General features: G+C 52.5%; 1 protein-coding gene across 2 annotated transcripts in view; it reads left to right on the forward strand.

The window, feature by feature from the left end:
- PHAF1 (phagophore assembly factor 1) overlaps positions 1–25176 on the forward strand; it is an 81561-nt gene that overhangs the window by 22751 nt on the left and 33634 nt on the right. For both annotated transcript variants that reach the window (XM_075326850.1, XM_075326851.1), the window contains 4 exons: positions 1777–1871; positions 8214–8311; positions 8410–8522; positions 8608–8741. In XM_075326850.1, coding sequence (XP_075182965.1) covers positions 1777–1871; positions 8214–8311; positions 8410–8522; positions 8608–8741 — 440 coding nt within the window. The remainder of the gene's footprint in view (positions 1–1776; positions 1872–8213; positions 8312–8409; positions 8523–8607; positions 8742–25176) is intronic.

Consider the following 25176-nt stretch of genomic DNA (forward strand, 5'->3'; position numbering starts at 1 on the left):
CCCCTCTGTCTCTCTCTCCCCCCCCCTCTGTCTCTCTCTCTCCCCCCCTCTGTCTCTCTCTCCCCCCCCTCTGTCTCTCTCTCCCCCCCCCTCTGTCTCTCTCTCCCCTTCCCTCTGTCTCTCTCTCTCTCCCCTTCCCTCTGTCTCTCTCTCTCTCCCCTTCCCTCTGTCTCTCTCTCTCTCCCCTTCCCTCTGTCTCTCTCTCCCCTTCCCTCTGTCTCTCTCTCCCCTTCCCTCTGTCTCTCTCTCTCCCCTTCCCTCTGTCTCTCTCTCCCCTTCCCTCTTGTCTCTCTCTCCCCTTCCCTCTTGTCTCTCTCTCCCCTTCCCTCTTGTCTCTCTCTCCCCTTCCCTCTGTCTCTCTCTCCCCTTCCCTCTGTCTCTCTCTCCCCTTCCCTCTTGTCTCTCTCCCCTTCCCTCTTGTCTCTCTCTCCCCTTCCCTCTTGTCTCTCTCTCCCCTTCCCTCTGTCTCTCTCTCTCCCCTTCCCTCTGTCTCTCTCTCTCCCCTTCCCTCTGTCTCTCTCTCTTCCCTCTGTCTCTCTCTCACCCCCTCTGTCTCTCTCCCCCCCCTCTGTCTCTCTCTCCCCCCCTCTGTCTCTCTCTCCCCCCCTCTGTCTCTCTCTCCCCCCCTCTGTCTCTCTCCCCCCCCTCTGTCTCTCTCCCCCCCCTCTGTCTCTCTCTCCCCCCCCTCTGTCTCTCTCTCCCCCCCCCCTCTGTCTCTCTCTTCCCCCCCCCCCTCTGTCTCTCTCTCCCCCCCCTCTGTCTCTCTCCCCCCCCTCTGTCTCTCTCTCCCCTTCCCTCTGTCTCTCTCTCTCTCCCCTTCCCTCTGTCTCTCTCTCTCTCCCCTTCCCTCTGTCTCTCTCTCTCTCCCCTTCCCTCTGTCTCTCTCTCTCTCCCCTTCCCTCTGTCTCTCTCTCTCCCCTTCCCTCTGTCTCTCTCTCCCCTTCCCTCTGTCTCTCTCTCTCCCCTTCCCTCTGTCTCTCTCTCCCCTTCCCTCTGTCTCTCTCTCCCCTTCCCTCTTGTCTCTCTCCCCTTCCCTCTTGTCTCTCTCTCCCCTTCCCTCTGTCTCTCTCTCCCCTTCCCTCTGTCTCTCTCTCCCCTTCCCTCTTGTCTCTCTCCCCTTCCCTCTTGTCTCTCTCTCCCCTTCCCTCTTGTCTCTCTCTCCCCTTCCCTCTGTCTCTCTCTCTCCCCTTCCCTCTGTCTCTCTCTCTCCCCTTCCCTCTGTCTCTCTCTCTCCCCTTCCCTCTGTCTCTCTCTCTCCCCTTCCCTCTGTCTCTCTCTCTTCCCTCTGTCTCTCTCTACACCCATCTCTGTCTCTCTCTGCCCCCCCCGCCTGTGTCTCTCTCTGCCCCCCCGCCTGTGTCTCTCGCTGCCCCCCGCCTGTGTCTCTCTCTGCCCCCCCCCGCCTGTGTCTCTCTCTGCCCCCCCCCGCCTGTGTCTCTCTCTGCCCCCCCGCCTGTGTCTCTCTCTGCCCCCCCCGCCTGTGTCTCTCTCTGCCCCCCCCGCCTGTGTCTCTCTCTGCCCCCCCCGCCTGTGTCTCTCTCTGCCCCCTCGCCTGTGTCTCTCTCTGCCCCCCCGCCTGTGTCTCTCTCTGCCCCCCCGCCTGTGTCTCTCTCTGCCCCCCCGCCTGTGTCTCTCTCTGCCCCCCCGCCTGTGTCTCTCTCTGCCCCCCGCCTGTGTCTCTCCCCCCCCCGCCTGTCACTGTCTCTCTCCCCCCCCGCCTATCTCTCTGTGTGTCTCTCTCTCCCTCCGAGTAATCTTTCCTTATGTTCATTACAGTATATAACTCGGCAGAACAACTGTTCCACCTCAACTTCCGCGGTTTATCCTTCTCTTTTCAACTGGACTCTTGGACAGAAGCTCCCAAATATGAGGTAAGAACATCCGGACCAGATCTCGCCATTTAAATGCTGCTGTCAGCGATTGACAGCATATAAATGATTGACAGCAGCAATCAGAGTGTGCCCTGGTCGCTGTAGGGTACGGATAGCACTTGCTAGATACATTACACAGCTCCTGAGAACCCTCCATGATCTCCGCAGCGACTTCCACCAAACAATGTGTGTGACAGATCATAAAGGGGTTAACGTACATATGATTTCTTTGTCGCTCCATTGGGAGACCCAGACAATTGGGTGTATAGCTTCTTCCTCCGGAGGCCACACAAAGTATTACACTTAAAAGTGTAAAGCCCCTCCCCTTCTGCCTATACACCCCCCGTGCATCACGGGTTCCTCAGTTTTTATGCTTTGTGCGAATGAGGCTGACATCCACGCATAGCTCCACAGCTTAGTCAGCAGCAGCTGCTGACTATGTCGGATGGAAGAAAAGAGGGCCCATAACAGGGCCCCCAGCATGCTCCCTTCTCACCCCACTCTTGTCGGCGGTGTTGTTAAGGTTGAGGTATCCATTGCGGGTACATAGGCAGGAGCCACATGCTGTTTTCCTTCCCCATCCCTTTAGGGCTCTGGGTGAAGTGGGATCCTAATCGGTCTCCAGGCACTGAGACCGTGCTCCCTCCACAGCCCCTGGGGACTCTGCTGGACAAGGAGCCGAGTATCGTCAGGGACAAGGCCCTGCTACTTTGAGGTACTCTGTGTCCCCGTGGGGACCGCGCACAGAAACACTGCAGCATTGCTGGGTGTGTTAGTGCGCCGGGGACCGCAGCGCTGACCGCGCTTGTGCCATCACACACTGCAGCGTGGCTGGGTGTGTTAGTTTACTGGGGACTACCGCGCTGACCGCGCGCTGCCATTTCACACTGCAGCGCGGCTGGGAGTGTTAGTGCGCCGGGGACTACCGCGCCGACCGCGCTTATACGCCGGCCGCGCTTATAACTTTAGTCCCCGGCTTTTGCGGCCTAGTCTCACTTTTTTCCCGCCCCCAGGCCTGCCATTCAGGGGAAGGGCGGGACGCTGCACAGGACGTCAGCGCTGAGGGCTGGAACATGCTTTGCATACTCCACCCCCCTCACTGTGCACAGTGGGGCACCAGATTCCCGCACTTTCTAGGGCACGCCCACGGCCCCCTCCTCTCCTCAGGACGCCGGCAGCCATTCCTGTCAGCTCTTCTGACGCTGGAGAGGGGAGACAAGCTCTGGGAGACCCAGGCAGGGATTCTGGTGATCACACAACCGCTTTGAGCGGGCGGTAAGCAGCACCTGAGGTGCTGGCCCCACTAGTGCAGAAGTGTACATATAGATTTATATGCTTATAGGCTATACTTTACACTGTATGGTCGCACGGTTGATTTTTGGCTATATACCCTCCTGGATTGCTCAGAGGAGACAACAGCATGTCGTCCACAAAAAGCAAGGGTGCCAAAGCACAGGCTTACTATGCTGCCTGCGCCGCATGTACGGCTATACTACCGGCAGGTTCCACCGACCCTCATTGTGTGCAATGCTCGGCCCCTGTGGCACTTTCTCAGCCGGAGCCTCTGCTAAGGGTGGCCCAGGGGGAACCACCTGCTAACACTGTCCAGGTGACGGGGACGGAGTTTGCAGTTTTTACTGATAGACTTTCTGAGACTATGGCTAAGATACTAGAAGCTTTGCAGTCCAGACCGGTATCTCAGACCATGGGCACTGTTGAATCATTGCACCCTGGTCCCCCTCAGTTGGAACAACAATGTGCTCCCGGGGTGTCTCATAGATCTCAGGGTGAGGTCTCTGACACGGACCGCAGCCCCAGACCGCCTAAGCGAGCTCGCTGGGAAATTCCCTCGACATCATCACATTGTTCAGGGTCTCAGCGGGAGGACTCTCTGTATGATGAAGCGGAGGTAGCTGATCAGGATTCTGATCCTGAGGCCGCTCTCAACCTTGATACTCCTGATGGGGACGCCATAGTGAATGATCTTATCGCGTCCATCAATCAAATGTTGGATATTTCTCCCTCAGCTCCTCCAGTGGAGGAGTCAGCTTCTCAGCAGGAGAAATTCCGTTTCAGGTTTCCCAAGCGTACAACGAGTATGTTTCTGGACCACTCTGACTTCAGGGAGGCAGTCCAGAAACACCGAGCTTGTCCAGATAAGCGTTTTTCCAAGCGCCTTAAGGATACACGTTATCCCTTCCCCCCTGACGTGGTCAAGGGCTGGGCTCAGTGTCCCAAGGTGGATCCTCCAATCTCCAGACTGGCGGCTAGATCCATAGTTGCAGTGGAAGATGGGGCTTCACTCAAAGATGCCACTGACAGACAGATGGAGCTCTGGTTGAAATCCATCTATGAAGCTATCGGCGCGTCTTTTGCTCCAGCATTCGCAGCCGTATGGGCACTCCAAGCTATCTCAGCGGGTCAAGCGCAAATTGACGCAGTCACACGTACGTCTGCGCCGCAAGTGGCGTCCTTAACCTCTCAGACGTCGGCATTTGCGTCCTACGCTATTAATGCTGTCCTGGACTCTGCGAGCCGTACGGCGGTTGCATCCGCCAATTCGGTGGCAATACGCAGGGCCTTGTGGCTACGGGAATGGAAGGCAGATTCTGCTTCCAAAAAGTGCTTAACCAGTTTGCCATTTTCTGGCGACCGCTTGTTTGGTGAGCGATTGGATGAAATCATCAAACAATCCAAGGGAAAGGATACATCCTTACCCCAGGCCAAACCAAACATACCCCAACAGAGGAGGGGACAGTCGAGGTTTCGGTCCTTTCGGGGCGCGGGCAGGTCCCAATTCTCCTCGTCCAAAAGGCCTCAGAAGGATCAGAGGAACTCCGATTCATGGCGGTCTAAGTCACGTCCTAAAAAGACCGCCGGAGGTGCCGCTACCAAGGCGGCTTCCTCATGACTTTCGGCCTCCTCACACCGCATCCTCGGTCGGTGGCAGGCTCTCCCGCTTTTGCGACACCTGGCTGCCACAGGTAAAAGACCGTTGGGTGAGAGACATTCTGTCTCACGGTTACAAGATAGAGTTCAGCTCTCGTCCTCCGACTCGATTCTTCAGAACATCTCCGCCTCCCGAGTGAGCCGATGCTCTTCTGCAGGCGGTGGGCACTCTGAAGGCAGAAGGAGTGGTGGTCCCGGTTCCTCTTCAGCAACAGGGTCACGGTTTTTACTCCAACCTGTTTGTGGTTCCAAAGAAGGACGGGTCTTTCCGTCCTGTCCTGGACCTAAAACTGCTCAACAAACACGTAAAGACCAGGCGGTTCCGGATGGAATCCCTCCGCTCCGTCATCGCCTCAATGTCCCAAGGAGATTTCCTTGCATCGATCGATATCAAAGATGCTTATCTCCACGTACCGATTGCTCCAGAGCATCAGCGCTTCCTGCGCTTCGCCATAGGAGACGAACACCTTCAGTTCGCGGCACTGCCGTTCGGCCTGGCGACAGCCCCACGGGTTTTCACCAAGGTCATGGCTACAGTAGTAGCGGTCCTCCACTCTCAGGGTCACTCGGTGATCCCTTACTTAGACGATCTGCTGGTCAAGGCACCCTCTCAAGAGGCATGCCAACACAGCCTCAACGCTACTCTGGAGACTCTCCAGAGTTTCGGGTGGATCATCAATTTTCCAAAGTCAAATCTGACACCGGCCCAATCGCTGACATATCTTGGCATGGAGTTTCATACCCTCTCAGCGATGGTGATGCTTCCGCTGAACAAACAGCGGTCACTGCAGACAGGGTTGCAATCTCTCCTTCAAGGTCAGTCACACCCCTTGAGGCGCCTCATGCACTTCCTAGGGAAGATGGTGGCAGCAATGGAGGCAGTCCCTTTCGCGCAGTTTCACCTGCGTCCTCTTCAATGGGACATCCTACGCAAATGGGACAGGAAGTCGACATCCCTCGACAGGAACGTCTCCCTCTCTCAGGCAGCCAAAGCTTCCCTTCGGTGGTGGCTTCTTCCCACTTCATTGTCGAAGGGGAAATCCTTCCTACCCCCATCCTGGGCGGTGGTCACGACGGACGCGAGTCTGTCAGGGTGGGGAGCAGTCTTTCTTCACCACAGGGCTCAGGGTACGTGGACTCAGCAAGAGTCCTCCCTTCAGATCAATGTTCTGGAGATCAGGGCAGTGTATCTTGCCCTAAAAGCGTTCCAGCAGTGGCTGGAAGGCAAGCAGATCCGAATTCAGTCGGACAACTCCACAGCGGTGGCTTACATCAACCACCAAGGCGGAACACGCAGTCGGCAAGCCTTCCAGGAAGTCCGGCGGATTTTGATGTGGGTGGAAGCCACGGCCTCCACCATATCCGCAGTTCACATCCCGGGCGTAGAAAACTGGGAAGCAGACTTTCTCAGTCGCCAGGGCATGGACGCAGGGGAATGGTCCCTTCACCCGGACGTGTTTCAGGAGATCTGTTGCCGCTGGGGGATGCCGGACGTCGACCTAATGGCGTCCCGGCACAACAACAAGGTCCCGGCATTCATGGCACGATCTCACGATCACAGAGCTCTGGCGGCAGACGCCTTAGTTCAGGATTGGTCGCAGTTTCAACTCCCTTATGTGTTTCCACCTCTGGCACTGTTGCCCAGAGTGTTACGCAAGATCAGGTCAGACTGCCGCCGCGCCATTCTCGTCGCTCCAGACTGGCCGAGGAGGTCGTGGTACCCGGATCTGTGGCATCTCACGGTGGGCCAACCGTGGGCACTACCAGACCGACCAGACTTGCTGTCTCAAGGGCCGTTTTTCCATCTGAATTCTGCGGCCCTCAACCTGACTGTGTGGCCATTGAGTCCTGGATCCTAGCGTCTTCAGGGTTATCTCAAGAGGTCATTGCCACTATGAGACAGGCCAGGAAACCAACGTCTGCCAAGATCTACCACAGGACGTGGAAGATATTATTATCTTGGTGCTCTGATCAGGGGTTTTCTCCCTGGCCATTTGCATTGCCTACTTTTCTTTCCTTTCTTCAATCAGGATTGGAAAAAGGTTTGTCGCTCGGCTCCCTTAAGGGACAAGTCTCAGCGCTCTCTGTGTTCTTTCAGAAGCGTCTTGCCAGGCTTTCTCAGGTACGCACGTTCCTGCAGGGGGTTTGTCACATTGTCCCTCCTTACAGGCGGCCGTTAGAACCCTGGGATCTGAACAGGGTTCTGATGGCCCTTCAGAAGCCACCTTTCGAGCCTTTGAAGGATATTTCTCTTTCTCGCCTTTCGCAGAAGATGGTCTTCCTAGTAGCAGTCACATCACTTCGGAGAGTGTCTGAGCTAGCAGCGTTGTCATGCAAGGCTCCTTCCTGGTGTTTCACCAGGACAAGGTGGTGCTGCGCCCGGTTCCGGAATTTCTTCCTAAGGTGGTATCCACCTTTCATCTCAATCAGGATATCTCCTTACCTTCTTTTTGTCCTCATCCAGTTCATCAATGTGAAAGGGATTTGCATTTGTTAGATCTGGTGAGAGCGCTCAGAATCTACATTTCCCGTACGGCGCCCCTGCGCCGCTCGGAGGCACTCTTTGTCCTTGTCGCTGGTGAGCGTAAGGGGTCACAGGCTTCCAAATCCACCCTGGCTCGGTGGATCAAGGAACCAATTCTCGAAGCCTACCGTTCTTCTGGACTTCCGGTTCCCTCAGGGCTGAAGGCCCATTCTACCAGAGCCGTGGGTGCGTCCTGGGCTTTGCGGCACCAGGCTACGGCTCAGCAGGTGTGCCAGGCGGCTACCTGGTCGAGCCTGCACACTTTCACCAAACACTATCAGGTGCATACCTATGCTTCGGCGGATGCCAGCCTAGGTAGACGAGTCCTTCAGGCGGCGGTTGTCCACCTGTAGGAATGGGCCGTTTTACGGCTCTATTACGAGGTATTATTTTACCCACCCAGGGACAGCTTTTGGACGTCCCAATTGTCTGGGTCTCCCAATGGAGCGACAAAGAAGAAGGGAATTTTGTTTACTTACCGTAAATTCCTTTTCTTCTAGCTCCAATTGGGAGACCCAGCACCCGCCCTGTTCCCTTCGGGCTGTTGTTTTTTCGTGTACACATGTTGTTCATGTTGAATGGTTTCAGTTCTCCGAAATTTCTTCGGATTGAAGTTACTTTAAACCAATTTATTAGCTTTCCTCCTTCTTGCTTTTGCACTAAAACTGAGGAACCCGTGATGCACGGGGTGTGTATAGGCAGAAGGGGAGGGGCTTTACACTTTTAAGTGTAATACTTTGTGTGGCCTCCGGAGGCAGAAGCTATACACCCAATTGTCTGGGTCTCCCAATTGGAGCTAGAAGAAAAGGAATTTACGGTAAGTAAACAAAATTCCCTTCTTTGCTTATATTATTTTCTTTGTTTTAAAGCCCAACTTTGCCCATGGATTGGCATCAATTCAGATACCGCACGGAGCCATGGTGAAGCGCATGTACATCTACAGCGGTAACAGCCTGCAGGACACAAAGTGAGGACGTGTGGCAGTTTTACAAGTTGTTGTTTTGGGTTTTTTTGTTTTTTTTAATTCTCATGTCATTGTACATCCTTATATTTGTGTCCTTACAGAGCCCCCCCTTTGCCTCTGAGCTGCTACCTGGGCAATGTGTATGCGGAGAGTGTGGATGTGCTGCGGGACGCATCTGGACCTCTAGGACTGCGGCTTCGCCTGATCAGCACAGGTATTGTCGTTATCAGCTGCGGTCAGACTCCGTCCATGCACACAGGACAGGACGCCACATCTTGTGTTTTGCTTTGTGTGTGCAGGTTGTGGCCCCGGAGTGATGGGGGAGGCAAAGACCCGGATGTCTGAGCGCTGCGTATATTTTGGAGATTCCTGCCAGGATGTGTTGAGCACCCTCGGTGCACCACATAAAGTCTTCTACAAGTCTGAGGATAAAGTAAGTAGAAAAATGTGGACACGTATAGTATAACCCCGGTCTTTATGTATCTGGTGACTCTGGACAGACTTCACGTGTGTAGTAATCACCCATACCAGCAGTCTGCATAATTCCTTGTTGACATTTAACGTAGACACACACCACCCATTGGGTGCAGATGTATGGAATGGGCACCAGAGCTGAGTCTGCACCATTCGGGGCTTCTGCTCCTCACTAGTCTGGGGGGGGGTCTTCTGCTCCACACCAGTCGGGTGTGGTGGTGGGGGGCTTCTGCTCCGCACCAGTCTTGGGGGGGGGGGGTCTTCTGCTCCGCACCAGTCTGGGTGGGGGAGGGGGTCTCCTGCTCCCCACCATCCTGGGGGGTCGAGAGGCTTCTGCTCCTGGCTGTGTTAAACAGTAGACTCCATGTAATAGCAGCAATTGGAGCTTCTGGTAACCACCTGAATGGCTCTGTTGATCCGTTTTAGACGCTTGTTCCTCCGCAATGTGATCCTGGGGTGCTGCTGGTTGGAGATGACAGGTTGGGGGGGGGGGCTGAAAGAAAAAGTCCTTTGTATCAAAATGCTAATTTATTAACCCATATGGTAAATGCCTTAAGGCAAGGAAAAAAAATGGTGGGATTGCAGTTTTTTTTCTTAGTTGTCACAACACCACCACCCCCCCCCACCCCTCAAAAAAAGAAAGAAAATCAAAATATCCTCTCATGACGTAGAAAAAAAACAAGCCCTGATGGGGGTCCATTGACAGAAAAAAAAAGTTGTAGGTGTCAGAAAATGGTATCACAAACACATTTTTTTTATTTATTTATTTTTTGTTTTCCAAATTTTTGAATGTTATTTGTAAAAAGGAAAAATGATACAAGTTGGCATCGCTGCGTTCCTGCAGAATCCACTTGCCAGGTCATTTGTACTGTACAATGGACACCAGGATGGTGTCTTTGTTAGTACTTTAGTAAAATTCTTTGCGTCCTGCAATAATGCGTGCGGTCTCTCTTACTCACCTGGGTAGGTGATGTGAATATTTTGGCACTGCGATAAGTTAATATTTCCATAATGGGAAAGATTATTCATCAGCTGCCTACTCATAACTGTGTCACCGAGAAATACAGCCGGAAGTTATAATGGTGTCTGGGTGTAGGAGAGCAAACGAGAAGAAATACTACAATAATAGCAGACTGCAAAAAAAAAGTGACCGGCATCTACAAATAGAGTAAAAGAAAAAAGTGTGAACAGGCACCAGCTGCTATTACTGCACAAAAGAATACAGCAGAGCTCTAAGTGAGAAGATATATGAAAACAGAATATATGAAACCTAAACAGCATTAATGCTATATGAAATATGCTTAAAAAAATGAAGGTACTTGGCGTATACATTGGCTAATTCATAAAGATGAAGAGCTGTGGATATAGGAGCGCAATAGGGTCTTACTCGGTAGGGAAATTGAGGGCAGTACTGGAGTTGTACTCACCTTGTTAGGTTGTGAATGTCACAAGTACTTGTAGCGCATGTGATGGTGGTGGTCAGCAGTAGCCCCAAAAATTGAATCAATGTAAGAGGAGAAAGTACGGGTTAAGCTGCACTGAAACCACAGAAACCAAGAGTTAATGATTTCATTAACCCTTAGTTTCAGCGCAGCTTGACCCATACTTTCTCCTCTTACATTGGCTAATTCATGTGAACCCATCAACCGCAACAAGGTGACCTTTCTTTGATGGGACCCTAACTTATTTCATTCCTCTCCTGGACTTAAGGCTACTTTACACACTGCGATATCGGTCCCGATATCGCTAGTGTGGGTACCCACCCCCATCTGTTGCGCGACACGGGCAAATCGCTGCCCGTGCCGCACAACATCACCCAGAGCCGTCACACATACACATTACAGTTAGGACCAGAAATATTTGGACAGTGACACAATTTTCGCGAGTTAGGCTCTGCATGCCACCACATTGGATTTGAAATGAAACCTCTACAACAGAATTCAAGTGCAGATTGTAACGTTTAATTTGAAGGTTTGAACAAAAATATCTGATAGAAATTGTAGGAATTGTCACATTTCTTTACAAACACTCCACATTTTAGGAGGTCAAAAGTAATTGGACAAATAAACCAAACCCAAACAAAATATTTTTATTTTCAATATTTTGTTGCGAATCCTTTGGAGGCAATCACTGCCTTAAGTCTGGAACCCATGGACATCACCAAACGCTGGGTTTCCTCCTTCTTAATGCTTTGCCAGGCCTTTACAGCTGCAGCCTTCAGGTCTTGCTTGTTTGTGGGTCTTTCCGTCTTAAGTCTGGATTTGAGCAAGTGAAATGCATGCTCAATTGGGTTAAGATCTGGTGATTGACTTGGCCATTGCAGAATGTTCCACTTTTTTGCACTCATGAACTCCTGGGTAGCTTTGGCTGTATGCTTGGGGTCATTGTCCATCTGTACTATGAAGCGCCGTCCGATCAACTTTGCGGCATTTGGCTGAATCTGGGCTGAAAGTATATCCCGGTACACTTCAGAATTCATCCGGCTACTCTTGTCTGCTGTTATGTCATCAATAAACACAAGTGACCCAGTGCCATTGAAAGCCATGCATGCCCATGCCATCACGTTGCCTCCACCATGTTTTACAGAGGATGTGGTGTGCCTTGGATCATGTGCCGTTCCCTTTCTTCTCCAAACTTTTTTCTTCCCATCATTCTGGTACAGGTTGATCTTTGTCTCATCTGTCCATAGAATACTTTTCCAGAACTGAGCTGGCTTCATGAGGTGTTTTTCAGCAAATTTAACTCTGGCCTGTCTATTTTTGGAATTGATGAATGGTTTGCATCTAGATGTGAACCCTTTGTATTTACTTTCATGGAGTCTTCTCTTTACTGTTGACTTAGAGACAGATACACCTACTTCACTGAGAGTGTTCTGGACTTCAGTTGATGTTGTGAACGGGTTCTTCTTCACCAAAGAAAGTATGCGGCGATCATCCACCACTGTTGTCATCCGTGGACGCCCAGGCCTTTTTGAGTTGCCAAGCTCACCAGTCAATTCCTTTTTTCTTTGTCGCTCCATTGGGAGACCCAGACAATTGGGTGTATAGCTATTGCCTCTGGAGGCCACACAAAGTATTACACTTAAAAGTGTAAGGCCCCTCCCCTTCTGGCTATACACCCCCAGTGGGATCACTGGCTCACCAGTTTTGTGCTTTGTGCGAAGGAGGCAACACATCCACGCATAGCTCCACTTTTTAGTCAGCAGCAGCTGCTGACTATGTCGGATGGAAGAAAAGAGGACACATATAGTGTCCCCAGCATGCTCCCTTCTCACCCCACTGTATGTCGGAGGTGTTTGTAAGGTTGAGGTACCCATTGCGGGTACGGCGGCAGGAGCCCACATGCTGATTCCTTCCCCATCCCTTTTTACAGGGCTCTGGGTGAAGTGGGATTTACCGGTCTCCAGGCACTGAGACCGTGCTCCATCTACAGCCCCTGGAGAAGATGCTGGATGGAGCGGAGTACATCAGGGACATGGCCCTGCTTCCTCAAGGTACTCTGTGTCCCCGTGCATTTGGCGCTCACACCGCAGCATGCTGGGTGTTGTAGTGCGCCGGGGGACATCAGCGCTGCGGCGCCTGTGCCATGGCCTCATTCAGCTTTGCTGAAGCAGGCTCACTTATGGGAATTGGTCGCGCCGGCCGCTGGGACTGCGGCGCGGCTGGCACTTGTAGTGTGCCGGGGACTTCAGCGCGGCCTGCGCTTTTACGGCGGCCGCGCTGATAACTAGAGTCCCCGGCTTTTGCGGCCTGCTTCCGTTCGTTCCCGCCCCCAGACCTGCCAGTCAGGAGAGGGGCGGGACGCTGGCCACTTCCAGGAATCGGTCGCGCCGGCCGCTGGCAGCGGCGCGGCTGGCACTTGTGGTGCGCCGGGGACTTCAGCGCGGCCCGCGCTTTTACGGCGGCCGCGCTGATAACTAGAGTCCCCGGCTTTTGCGGCCTGCTTCCGTTCGTTCCCGCCCCCAGACCTGCCAGTCAGGAGAGGGGCGGGACGCTGGCCACTTCTATGAATCGGTCGCGCCGGCCGCGGGAACTGCGGCGCGGCTGGCACTTGTGGTGCGCCGGGGACTTCAGCGCGGCCCGCGCTTTTACGGCGGCCGCGCTGTTAACTCGAGTCCCCGGCTTCTGGGCCTAGTCTCCCTTCGTTACCGCCCACAGCCCTGACAGTCAGGGTAGGGGCGTGACGCTGCATAGAGCAGAGCTGAGAGCTGGAGTATGTTTTGCATACTCCACCCCTCTCACTGTGTGCACTGTGAAACCGGATTCCCGCACTTTCTCAGGCACGCCCACGGCTTCCTTCTCTACAAGGACGCCGGCAGCCATTAGTGTCAGTTTCTGTACGATACAGAGACAAGTGTGGAAGACCCTGGCATTCTGATAGTCACACAATCGCTGTAACAGGCGTTAAGCAGCACCTGTGGTGCTAACCCCACTAGTGCAGAAGTGCACTTATAGATATGCTTGTACTATATACATTGCACTGTTTGGTCGCACGTTGTATATACCCTCCTGGATTATGCGGAGGAGTTATCAGCATATTCTCTGTGTAAAACAAAGGTGCAGAACCACATGTTTTTCTATACAGCTGGTACAGCATGTACGGCTATACGGCCCCCATTGTATGCACTAATGGCCAGGGGATGAGGACGGTGTCTGCAGTATTTACTGACAGTTTTTCTGAGACTATGGCTATGATACTAGAAGCCTAGCAGTCCGGACATGTCTCTCACAATATGGGCACTGTTGAATCATTGATCCATGGCCCCCCTCAGTGTGAATAACTAACAGCTCCGGGAATGTCACACGCATCCCAGAGTCACGGCTCTGCACGGACGTCAGTCCCAGACAGCCTAAGTGGGCTCGCTATGAGCGGCCTCGGTTTCATCAGGGTCCTAACAGAAGGACTCGCTGTGTAATGAGGCGGAAGTAGCGGCTCAGGATTCTGATCCTGAGACCGCTCTCAATCTGGATACACCTGATTGTGACGCCATAGTAAATAATCTTATAGCGTCCATCTATAGAATGTGGGTTATTTCTCACAGCTCCTCCAGTGGAGGAGTCAGCTTCACGTATTTTTCTGGACCACTCTGCCTTCAGAGAGGCAGTCCAGGAACACCACGCTTATCCAGATATGCGCTTCTCCAAACGGCTTAGGATACACGTTATCCCTGTCCCCTGACTTGGTCAAGGACTGGACCCAATGTCCCGAGCGGCATCCTCCAATCTCCAGGCTTGTAGCTAGATCCATAGTTGCAGTGGGAGATGGAACTGCAAACTCAAAGATGCCACTGACAGACAGATGGATCTCTGGTCGAAAGCCATCTATGAGGCTGTCGGCGCACCGTTGGCTCCGGCATTCTCTCCCTTGGGGCACTCCAAGCTATTTCAGCTTGTCTTACACAGATTGACACGGTTACACGTACATCTGTGCCGCAGGTGGCATCCTTAACCTCTCAAATGTCTGCATTTGTTTCTTACGCGATTCAGGTTGTCCTGGACTCTGCGAACCGTGCGGCGGTAGCCTCCGCTACTCCGTGTTTTTAAGCAGAGCCTGGTCTGCTCGTTAAGTGAATGGAGGCAGATTCTGCTTCCAAAAAAGGTTGCCTAACCAGTTGCCTTTTTCTGCTGACCGACTGTTTGGTGAGCGTTGGATGTAACCATCAAACAGTCCAGGGGTAAGGATTCATCCTTTCCTCAGCCCGGACACAACAAACCCCAATAGAGCAAGAGGCAGTCGGGGTTTTCGGCCTTTTCGAGGCTCGGGCAGGTCCCATTTTTCCTCGTCCAATGTGGACTCAAAAGGATCAGAGGAGCTAAGATTCTTAGCGGGCTCAGTCTCGCCCAAAAAAGCGACAGTCTGAAAACCCGCTTCCAAGGCGGCTTCCTCATGACTTGCGGCCTCGGTCGGTAGCAGGCTCTCCCGCCTTGGCGATATTTAGCTGCCATAGGTCAATGACCATTGAGTGTGAGACATTCTGTCTCACGGGTACAGGATAGAGCTCACTTCTCGTCCTCCAACTCGATTCTTCAGAATTTCTCCACCTCCCGGCCAGGCCGCTGCTCTTCTGCAAACAGGGTGCACTCTATAGGCAGAAAGAGTGATGACCCCCGTTCCTCTTCAGGAACAAGGTCACGGTTTTTACCCCAAATTCTTTGCGGTACCTATAACAACGGGCCGTTCCGTCCCGTTCTGGATCTAAAAATGCTCAGCAAGCTCGTGGACACCAGGCGGTTCCGGATGGAATCCCTCCGCCATGTCATCGCCTCAAGGTCCCAAGGATATTTCCTAGCATCATTAGGCATCAAGGATGCTTATCCACACGTGCCGATTGATCCAGAGCACTAGCGTTTCTACGCTTCGTTATAGGAGACGAACACCCTCTGTTCGTAGCTCTACCTTCCGGCTAGCGACAGTCCAACTGGTCTTCGCCAAGGTCAGGGCAGCAGTAGTCACAGTCCTGCACTCTCAGGGTCACTCTGTGGTCCCGTATTTAGACGATCTACTTGTCAAGGCACTCTCTTAGGAAACATGCCAACACTGCCCGAACGTTGCGCTGGAGACTCTCTAGAGTTTTGGGTGGATCATCAACTTTTTAAAGTCAGATCCGACCCCGACCCTATCGATAACATATCTAGGCATAGAGTTTCTTACTCTCTCAGCGATAGTGAAGCTGCCGCTAGACAAACAGCATTCACTACGGGCTGCAAGCTCTTCTTTAAGAACCAGTCGCACACATTGAGACGCCTCATGCACTTCCTACGTAAGATGGTAGCAATGGAGGCAGTTCCTTTCGCGCAGTTTTACTGCGTCCACTACAATGGGACATTCTCCGCCAATGGGACGAGGAGTCGACGTCCCCCAACAGAGTCGTCGTTCTTTCTTAGGCGGCCAAGGAATCTCTACGGTGGTGGCTTCTTCTCACCTCTTGGTCAAAAAGAAGGTCCTTCCTATCCCCGTCTTGGGCGATAGTTACGACAGACGCGAGTCTATCAGGGTGGGGAGCAGTTTTTCTCCACTACAGCGCTCAGGGTACGTGGACTCAGCAAGAGTCCACTCTTCAGATCAATGTTCTTGAACACAGAGCAGTGTATCTTGCCCTACAATCCTTCCAACAGCGGCTGGAAAGCAAGCATATCCGACTTCAGTCGGACAGCTCCACAGCGGTGGCATACATCAACCACCAAGGAAGAACGCGCAACCGGCAAGCCTTCCAGGAAGTCCGGCAGGTTCTGATGTGGGTGGAAGACACGGCATCCACCATATCCACAATTCACATCCCAAGTGTGGAAACTAGGAAGCTGACTTCCTAAGTCGCTGAGGTGTGGCCGAAAGAGTATGGTCTCCTCACCCGGACGGGTTTCAGGAGATCTGGCGCCGCTGACAGAGGCCGGACGTCGATCTAATGGCGTCACGGCACAACAACAATGTGCCAGCTTCATGGCACGGTTTCACAATCATCGAGCTCTGGCGGCAAACGCCTTAGTTCAGCATTGGTCGCAGTTCCAGCTACCTTAGGTGCCACCTCTGGCATTGTTGCCCAGAGTACTGCGCTAGATCAAGACCGACTGCGGCCGCGCCATCCTCGTCGCTACAAATTGGCCGAGGATGTTGTGATACTCGGTTCTGTGGTGCCTCACGGTAGGCTAACCGGGGGCACTACCAGACCAATCAGACTGGCTGTCTCAAGGGCCATTCTTCCATTTGAATTCTACGGCCCTCAACCGGATGGTGGGGCATTGAGTCCTGGAACCTAGTGTCGTCAGGATTACCTCAGGACGTGGTTGCCACCATGAGACAGGCTAGCATACCAACGTCCGCCAAGATTGACCACAGGACGTGGAAGATGTTCTTATCTCGGTGCTCGGCGCAGGGTGTTTCTCCCTGGCCGGTTGCATCGTCTATGTTTCCTTCCTTCCTGCAATCTAGGTAGGAAAATGGGTTGTCGCTCAGTTCCCTTTAGGGACAAGTCTCAGCGCTATCTGTATTTTTTCAGAAACGACGACTTCCTCAGGTACGCACGTTCCTACGGGGAGTTTGTCTTCTCAGCACTCCGTACAAGCGGCCGTTAGAGCCCTGAGATCTGAACAAGGTTCTAATTGCTCTCCAGATGCCGCCTTTCGAGCCTTTGAAGGATGTCTCCCTTCCCGTTTTTCACGGGAAGTGGCCTTCTAGTAACGGTCTCGTCTCTTAGGAGAGTTTCCGAGCTAGCAACGCTCTCATACAAACCCCCTTCCTGGTCCTTCACCAGGACAGGGTAGTTCTGCGTCCGGTTCCGGAATTTCTCCCTAAGGTGGTATCCCATTTTCATATCAATCAGGATATCACCTCACCTTCTTTGTGTCCTCGTCCAGTCCATCAATTTCAGAAAGATTTGCATCTGTTGGTTCTGGTGAGAGCACTCAGGTTCTACTTCCCGCATGGCGCTCCTGCGCCACCCGGATGCACTCTTTGTCCTTGTCGCTGGTCGGCGTAAACAGTCGCAAGCTTCCAGATCCACCCTTGCTCGGGGGCTCGAGGAACCAATTCTTGAAACCTACAGTTCTACTGGGCTTCTGGTTCTCTCAAGGCCGAAGGCCCATTCTACCAGAGCCGTGGGTGCATCCTGGGCATTACGGCACCAGGCTACGGCTCAGCAGGTGTGTCAGGCACCCACCTGGTCGAGTCTACTTACTTTTACCAAGCATTATCAGATGCATACCTACGCTTCGGCAGACGCCAGCCTAGGTAGATAAGTCATTCAGGCGGCGGTTGGCCACCTGTAGGAGAGGGCCGTTTGACGGCCCTATCATGAGGTATTCTTTTACCCACCCAGGGATTGCTTTTGGACATCCCAATTGTCTGGGTCTCCCAATGGAGCGACAAAGAAGAAGGGAATTTTGTTTACTTACCGTAAATTCCTTTTCTTCTAGCTCCAATTGGGAGACCCAGCACCCGCCCTGTTTTCTCGGGGTTTTTCTGTTTTTTCGGGTACACATGTTGTTCATGTGGTATGGTTCAGTTCTCCGATGTTTCCTCGGATTGAATTGGTCTTTAAACCAGTTATTGGCTTTCCTCCTTCTTGCTTTGGCACTAAAACTGGTGAGCCAGTGATCCCACTGGGGGTGTATAGCCAGAAGGGGAGGGGCCTTACACTTTTAAGTGTAATACTTTGTGTGGCCTCCAGAGGCAATAGCTATACACCCAATTGTCTGGGTCTCCCAATTGGAGCTAGAAGAAAAGGAATTTACGGTAAGTAAACAAAATTCCCTTCTTCTCAGAATGTACCCGACTGTTGATTTTGCTACTCCAAGCATGTCTGCTATCTCTCTGATGGATTTTTTCTTTTTTTCAGCCTCAGGATGTTCTGCTTCACCTCAATTGAGAGTTCCTTAGACCGCATGTTGTCTGGTCACAGCAACAGCTTCCAAATGCAAAACCACACACCTGTAATCAACCCCAGACCTTTTAACTACTTCATTGATTACAGGTTAACGAGGGAGACGCCTTCAGAGTTAATTGCAGCCCTTAGAGTCCCTTGTCCAATTACTTTTGGTCCCTTGAAAAAGAGGAGGCTATGCATTACAGAGCTATGATTCCTAAACCCTTTCTCCGATTTGGATGTGAAAACTCTCATATTGCAGCTGGGAGTGTGCACTTTCAGCCCATATTATATATATATAATTGTATTTCTCAACATGTTTTTGTAAACAGCTAAAATAACAAAACTTGTGTCACTGTCCAAATATTTCTGGACCTAACTGTACCTGTCCGGCGACGTCGCTGTGACCGGCGAACCGCCTCCTTTCTAAGGGAGCGGTCCGTGCGACGTCACTGAAGCGTCACTGAACCGCCGCCCAATAGCAGCGGAGGGGCAGAGATGAGCGGGACGTAACATCCCGCCCACCTTCTTCCTTCTGCATAGCGGCCGGGAGGCAGGTAAGGGGAGCTTCCTCGTTCCTGCGGCGTCACACGCAGCGATGTGTGCTGCCGCAGGAACGAGGAACAATTTCGTTACTGCTGCAGTAACGATTTTTAAGAATGGACCCCCATGTCGCCGATTAGCGATTTTGCACGTTTTTGCAAAGATGCAAAATCGCTTATCTGTGTCACGCGCAACGGCATCGCTAATGCGGCCGGATGTGCGTCACAAATTCCGTGACCCCAACGACTCCGCATTAGCGATGTCTCGGCATGTAAAGCCCCCTTTAGTCTACAAATTTATGGGCAGATAGGATCCAGTACTAATTAAAAACACCCTGGAGCCAATGGAAAGAGAGCACAGACAAAGAAAAAAAAACTGACCAGTATCTCCAAATAGAACAAAAAAAAAAGTGTGAACAGGCTTCAGCTGCTATTACTGCCCAAAACACAACAAAGGAATACAGCAGCATTCTGTAAACACTAAGATATATGCAAACATAGAATATATGACATTTAGACTGCATTATTGCTACATGGAATATACTTAAAAAAAAATGAAGGTACTTTGACTAATTGATGAGAGCCCATTTAACTGCGACAAGGTGACCTTTCTTTGATGAGAGCATAACATATTTCATGCCTCTCCTGGACTTAGTCTACAAATTTATGGGCAGATAGGATCCAGTACTAATTAAAAACACCCTGGAGCCGATGGAAAGAGAGCAGAGACAGAGGAAAAAAAGCCTGACCGCCATCTCTAATTAGAACAAAACAAGTGTGAACAGGTGCCAGCTGCTATTACTAGATGAAACACAACAAAAGAATACAGCAGCACTCTGTAAGCATTAAAATATATAAAATACTCATCAGCCTCTGGGTGTTTTTAATTAGTACTAGATCCTATCTACCCATAAATTTGTGCACGAAATCCAGAAAAGACAAGGCATAAGTTATTTTTTTCCTTAATACAATATATATATATATATATATATATATATATATATATAACTTGAAGATGGCTGCCACATCCAGTCTACACCCAAGATGATGAACAAAGGAGAATTCCTAAATTTTGGACTGACCAATCCAGTAGAGGCTATACAAATTCCTATACGTCTTGAAGCCCCGACCTGCGATACTTGACTGGACTATACTTTTGTTTACACCCTTTACTTCCTGGTCCTATAAAGGCTTTGTCTAAGATTAAAATTTCAGTTGGAGTTGGCTTGCCAGTCGTGAGAGAGAGTCATAATTGATTTAACTAATTGTTATTCTTTCTTGCTGTGCACACACACGACAATATAATTTGAAACAGCAGTCAGATCCCAAGAGACCGCTTGAGTCTCATCCTCAACAGGTCTCATCAAAGAAAGGTCACCTTGCCGTGGTTGATGGACTCGAATGAATTGGCCGATGTATGCGCTACGTACCTTCTTTTCTTTGTCGCTTTATTGGGAGACCCAGACAATTGGGGTGTATAGCTACTGCCTCCGGAGGCCACACAAAGCATTACACTTAAAAGTGTAAACCCCTCCCCTCTGCTATACACCCTCCCGTGCATCACGGGCTCCTCAGTTTTTAAGCTTTGTGCGAAGGAGGCACACATGCACGCATAGCTCCACAGCTTAGTCAGCAGCAGCTGCTGACTATGTCGGATGGAAGAAAAGAGGGCCCATAACAGGGCCCCCAGCATGCTCCCTTCTCACCCCACTCTTGTCGGCGGTGTTGTTAAGCTTGAGGTATCCATTGCGGGTACGGAGGCTGGAGCCCACATGCTGTTTTCCTTCCCCATCCCCTTTAGGGCTCTGGGTGAAGTGGGATCCTAATCGGTCTCCAGGCACTGAGACCGTGCTCCATCCACAGCTCCTGGGGACTCTGCTGGATAAGGAGCCGAGTATCGTCAGGGACAAGGCCCTGCTACTTTAAGGTACTCTGTGTCCCCGTGGGGACCGCGCACAGAAACACTCCAGCATTGCTGGGTGTGTTAGTGCGCCGGGGACCGCAGCGCTGACCGCGCTTGTGCCATCACACACTGCAGCGTGGCTGGGTGTGTTAGTTTATGGGGACTACCGCGCTGACCGCCGCTGCCATTTTTACACTGCGGCGCGGCTGGGACTGTTAGTGCGCCGGGGACTACCGCGCCGACCGGGCTTATACGCCGGCCGCGCTTATAACTTTAGTCCCCGGCTTTTGCGGCCTAGTCTCACTTTTTTCCCGCCCCCAGGCCTGTCAGTCAGGGGAAAGGCGGGACGCTGTACGAGAAGTCAGCACTGAGGTCGGCCTAGTATGGGAGTCTCCCGCCCCCAGACCTGCCAGTCAGGGAAAAGGGCGGGACTGTCGGTATGACGCCGACAGGGAGGGCTGTAGTACATTGAGCTGTCCTCCGCCCCCCTCACTACCCACGCTGAGGCACCAGATTCCCGCACTTTTTTGTGACTACGCCCACGCCTCCCTCCTCCTCAGAGAACGCCGTCAGCCATGTTTTTCAGCAACTTCTGGCTGCAGCTGAGGGAGACCCGGGGCAGAGAATCTGATGGCTACAAGCCACATCCGCAGCCCCTGCCGGACAGGAGACGGAGTATCGTCAGGGACACCCTGCAGCTACAGGTACTCTGTGTCCCCGTTGGCACGGTGCATGAAGCACCTTGGCCTCAGACGCAGCTGCGACTGCGGTGTGCATTTTTTGTCCGGGACTACCGCGCCGACCGTGCCTGTTTGCCGGCCGCGGTTTTTACTTTAGTCCCCGGTTTTTGCGGCCTAGTGTGTTAAACTCCCGCCCCTGAGCTTGCCAGTCAGGGAGAAGGGCGGGATGGTCGGTATGTTGCCGACAGTGAGGGCTGGAGCACACCTCGCTGTCCTCCGCCCCCCCCCTCACTGATCACTATAGACCACCGGATTCCCGCAGACAGAGCCCTGCATCATAACGTAGGGAGGGCTGGAGCATACGTTGCTATCCTCCTTCCCCCTCACTGAGCACTGGGGGGCACCAGTTTTTCAAAGGTGGTCTTCCTAGGGTGTTGTCCCCCCCTTGGTGCCGCAGTGTGTATGTATATATATATATATATATATATATATATATATATGTGTTTATTTATATGGTATATGATTTCACTGTTCGGCAGCATTATTTGTTTTTGGCTGTATACCCTCACTGATTACTCTGCGGACGACAGGCTGTTGTCTGCTCTTAAAGAGTAAGGGTGCCAAGACACTGGCTTATTTTAACCTCTTGTGCGCCTATATTACGGGCACTGCACAGATGACAGCGACAGAGTTTGCATGATGAAAACTTCGCCGGCGTTCCCTGTCCAGGCGGCAGGGACAGAGTTACAGCTTTGCTGAGAAACTCTCTGGGTCATTTTCACTATCCATGTCTCAGGCTATGGACAAATGGTCGGCTAAGAGACTAGGAGTTTGCAGTCCAGACCGGCCCCTTACACAGGCCCGGGCACTGCGGGATCGCCCCAGGCCTCTATCGGTCTGCGACGAAGCGTGTTCCAGGGGTGGCCTCTAGTTATTACGTGGTAAACTCCAGCACGAACCGCAGTCCCAGTCCAGCTAATGCACAGATACTGTCCAGAAGCACACCTTCCCGGACAAGCGTTTTACTGAACGCCTTATAACACACGTTGCCCCTTCCTCTCTGACGTTGTTAACGTTTCGGCTCAGTGTCATAAGGTGCCCTCCAGTCTCTGGACTGGCGGCTAGATCAGTAGTAGCAGTGGCTGGCGGGTCCACGCTCAAAAATGCCACGGACAGACAGATAGCACTCCTAATGGGATCCATCTATGAAGCCATAGGCGCGTCCGTTGCCCCGGCCTTTGCAGGGGTGGGCACTCCAGGCTATCTCAGCTGCTCTGTCTCAGATCAATGCGGTCATCCTGGGCTCCGCAATTAGCGTCTTTGACGTCTCAGGCGAGGGTATTTTCATCCTCCGCCGGGCACAGAGAACCTTTTCTGCATGGCGGTCCAGGTCAGGGGAGTGGTCCCCACATGTCCAAGACCGATGTAGGAGACATTCTGTCTTACGGTCACAGGATAGAGCTCAGTTCTCGTCCTCCGACTCGTTGCTTCACAGCATCTCCGTCCCCCGAGCGAGCCGATGCACGTTTCCAGGCGGTGAACACTCCGAAGGCAGGAGGAGTTGCGATCCTCGTTCCCCTTCAAGAACGTAGTCGCGGCTTTTTACTCCAGCTTGTTCGTGGTACCAGATAGGACGGATCACCCCGCCCCGTTCTGGACTTCACACTGCTCAACGGACAGAGAACCTGACGGTTCCGGATGGAATCTCTCCGCTTGCCATCGCCTTTGATGGCCCAAGGAGGCTTCCTAGCATCAATCGACATCAGGGATGCTTATCTCCACGTGCCGATTGTATCAGGATATCAGCACTTCCTGCGCTTCGACATAGGGAACGAACACCTTCAGTTCGTGGCACTAACTTTCGGCCTGGTGACAGCCCTACGGGCCTTCACCAAGGTCATGACAACTGTGGTAGCGGTCCTACTCTCTCAGGCAATCTGCTGGTCAAGGCCCCCTCTCGGGTGGCATGCCAGCACAGCCTGAACATGGCTCTAGAGACTCTCCAGAGATTCGGGTGGTTCATCAATTTTTCCTAAAGTCAAAATTGACACCGGCCCAATCACTGACATATCTCGGCATGGAGTTCCATACTTTCTCAGCGATTAGTGAAGCTTCCGCTGGAAAAACAGCGTTCACTACAGACAGGGGTGCAATCGTTCCTTCGAGCCCAGTCACACCCTTTGAGGCGCCTCATGCACTTCCTAGAGAAGTTGGTGGCAGCAATAGAGGCAGCTCCGTTTGCGCTGATTCATCTGTGCCCACTTTAATGGGACTTTCTCCGCAAATGGGACAGCAAATCGATGTCCCTCGACAAGGACGTTGCTCCTTCTCGGGCAGCCATGGCCTCCCTTCAGTGGTGGCTTCTTCCCACTCTTGTCAAAGGAAAAAGTCCTTCCTGCCCACATCCTGGCCTGTGGTCACGGCGGACGCGAGTCTGTCAGGGAGTCTTCCTCCGCCACAGGGCTCAGGGTACATGGACTCAGCAGAGTCTTCCCTCCAGATCAGTGTTCTGGAGATAAGGGCAGTGTTCTAGCCCTAAAGGCGTTCCAGCCATGGCTGGAAGGCAGGCAGATCCGAATTCAGTCGGACAACGCCAAGGCGGTGGCATACATCAACCACCAAGGCGGCACAAGCAGTCGGCAAGCCTTCCAGCAGGTCCGGCGGATTCTGCTGTGGGTGGAATCCACAGCCTCCACCATCTCCGCAGTTCACATCCCGAGCGTAGAAAACTGGGAAGCAGAATTTCTCAGTCGCCAGGGCATGGACGCAGGGGAATGGTCTCTTCGACCGGACGTGTTTCAAGAGATTTGTTGCCGCTGGGGGAAGCCGGACGTCGACCTATTGGCGTCCCGGCACAACAACAAAGTCACGGCATTCATGGCACGTTCTCAAGATCACAGAGCTCTGGCGGCAGACGCATTAGTGCAGGATTGGTCGCAGTTTCCCTGCCTCACGTATTCCTCCTCTGGCACCGCTGCCCAGAGTGTTACGCAGGATCAGATCCGACAGCCACCGCGCCATCCTCGTCGCTCCAGACTGGCCGAGGAGGTCGTGGTACCCGGATCTGTGGCATCTCACGGTAGGCCAACCGTGGACACTACTAGACCGGCCAGACTTGCTGTCTCAAGGGCCGTTTTTTCCATCTGATTTCGGCGGCCCTCAACCTGACTGCGTAGCCATTGTGTCCCGGATCCTAGCGTCTTCAGGGTTATCTCAAGAGGTCATTGCCACTATGAGACAGGCCAGGAAACCAACGTCCGCCAAGATCTACCACAGGACGTGGAAGATCTTCTTATCCTGGTGCTCTGATCAGAGTTTTACTCTCTGGCCATTTGCCTTGCCCACTTTCTGTCCTTCCTTCAATCCGGAATGGAAAAGGGGGTTGTCTCTCGGTTCCCTTAAGGGACAAGTTTCGGCGCTTTCTGTGTTTTTTTTTCAAAAGCGTCTAGCCAAACTCCCTCAGGTACGTACGTTCCTGCAGGGGGTTTGCCACATAGTCCCTCCTTACAAGCGTCGGCTAGAACCCTGGGATCAGAAACCACCCTTCCAGCCAATGAGGGATATTCTCTTTCACGCCTTTCGCAGAAGGTGGTCTTCCTAGTGCAGTCACGTCACTCCGCAGAGTGTCTGACATAGCAGCGCTGTCATGCAAGTCCCCCTTCCTGGTGTTTTCACCAGGACAAGCTGGTTCTGCGCTCGGTTCTGGAATTTCTCCCGAAGGTGGTATCCTCTGTTCATCTCAATCAGGATACCTTCTTACCTTCCTTTTGTTCTCATCCGGTTCACCAACGTGAAAAGGATTTGCACTTGTTAGGTCTGGTGAGAGCACTCAGACTCTACATTTCTCGTACGACGCTCCTGCGCCGCTCGGATGCGCTCTTGTCCTTGTCGCTGGCCAGAGTAAAGGGTCG

The sequence above is a fragment of the Anomaloglossus baeobatrachus genome, chromosome 10, assembly GCF_048569485.1.
Source record: "Anomaloglossus baeobatrachus isolate aAnoBae1 chromosome 10, aAnoBae1.hap1, whole genome shotgun sequence".
Classification (NCBI taxonomy): domain Eukaryota; kingdom Metazoa; phylum Chordata; class Amphibia; order Anura; family Aromobatidae; genus Anomaloglossus; species Anomaloglossus baeobatrachus.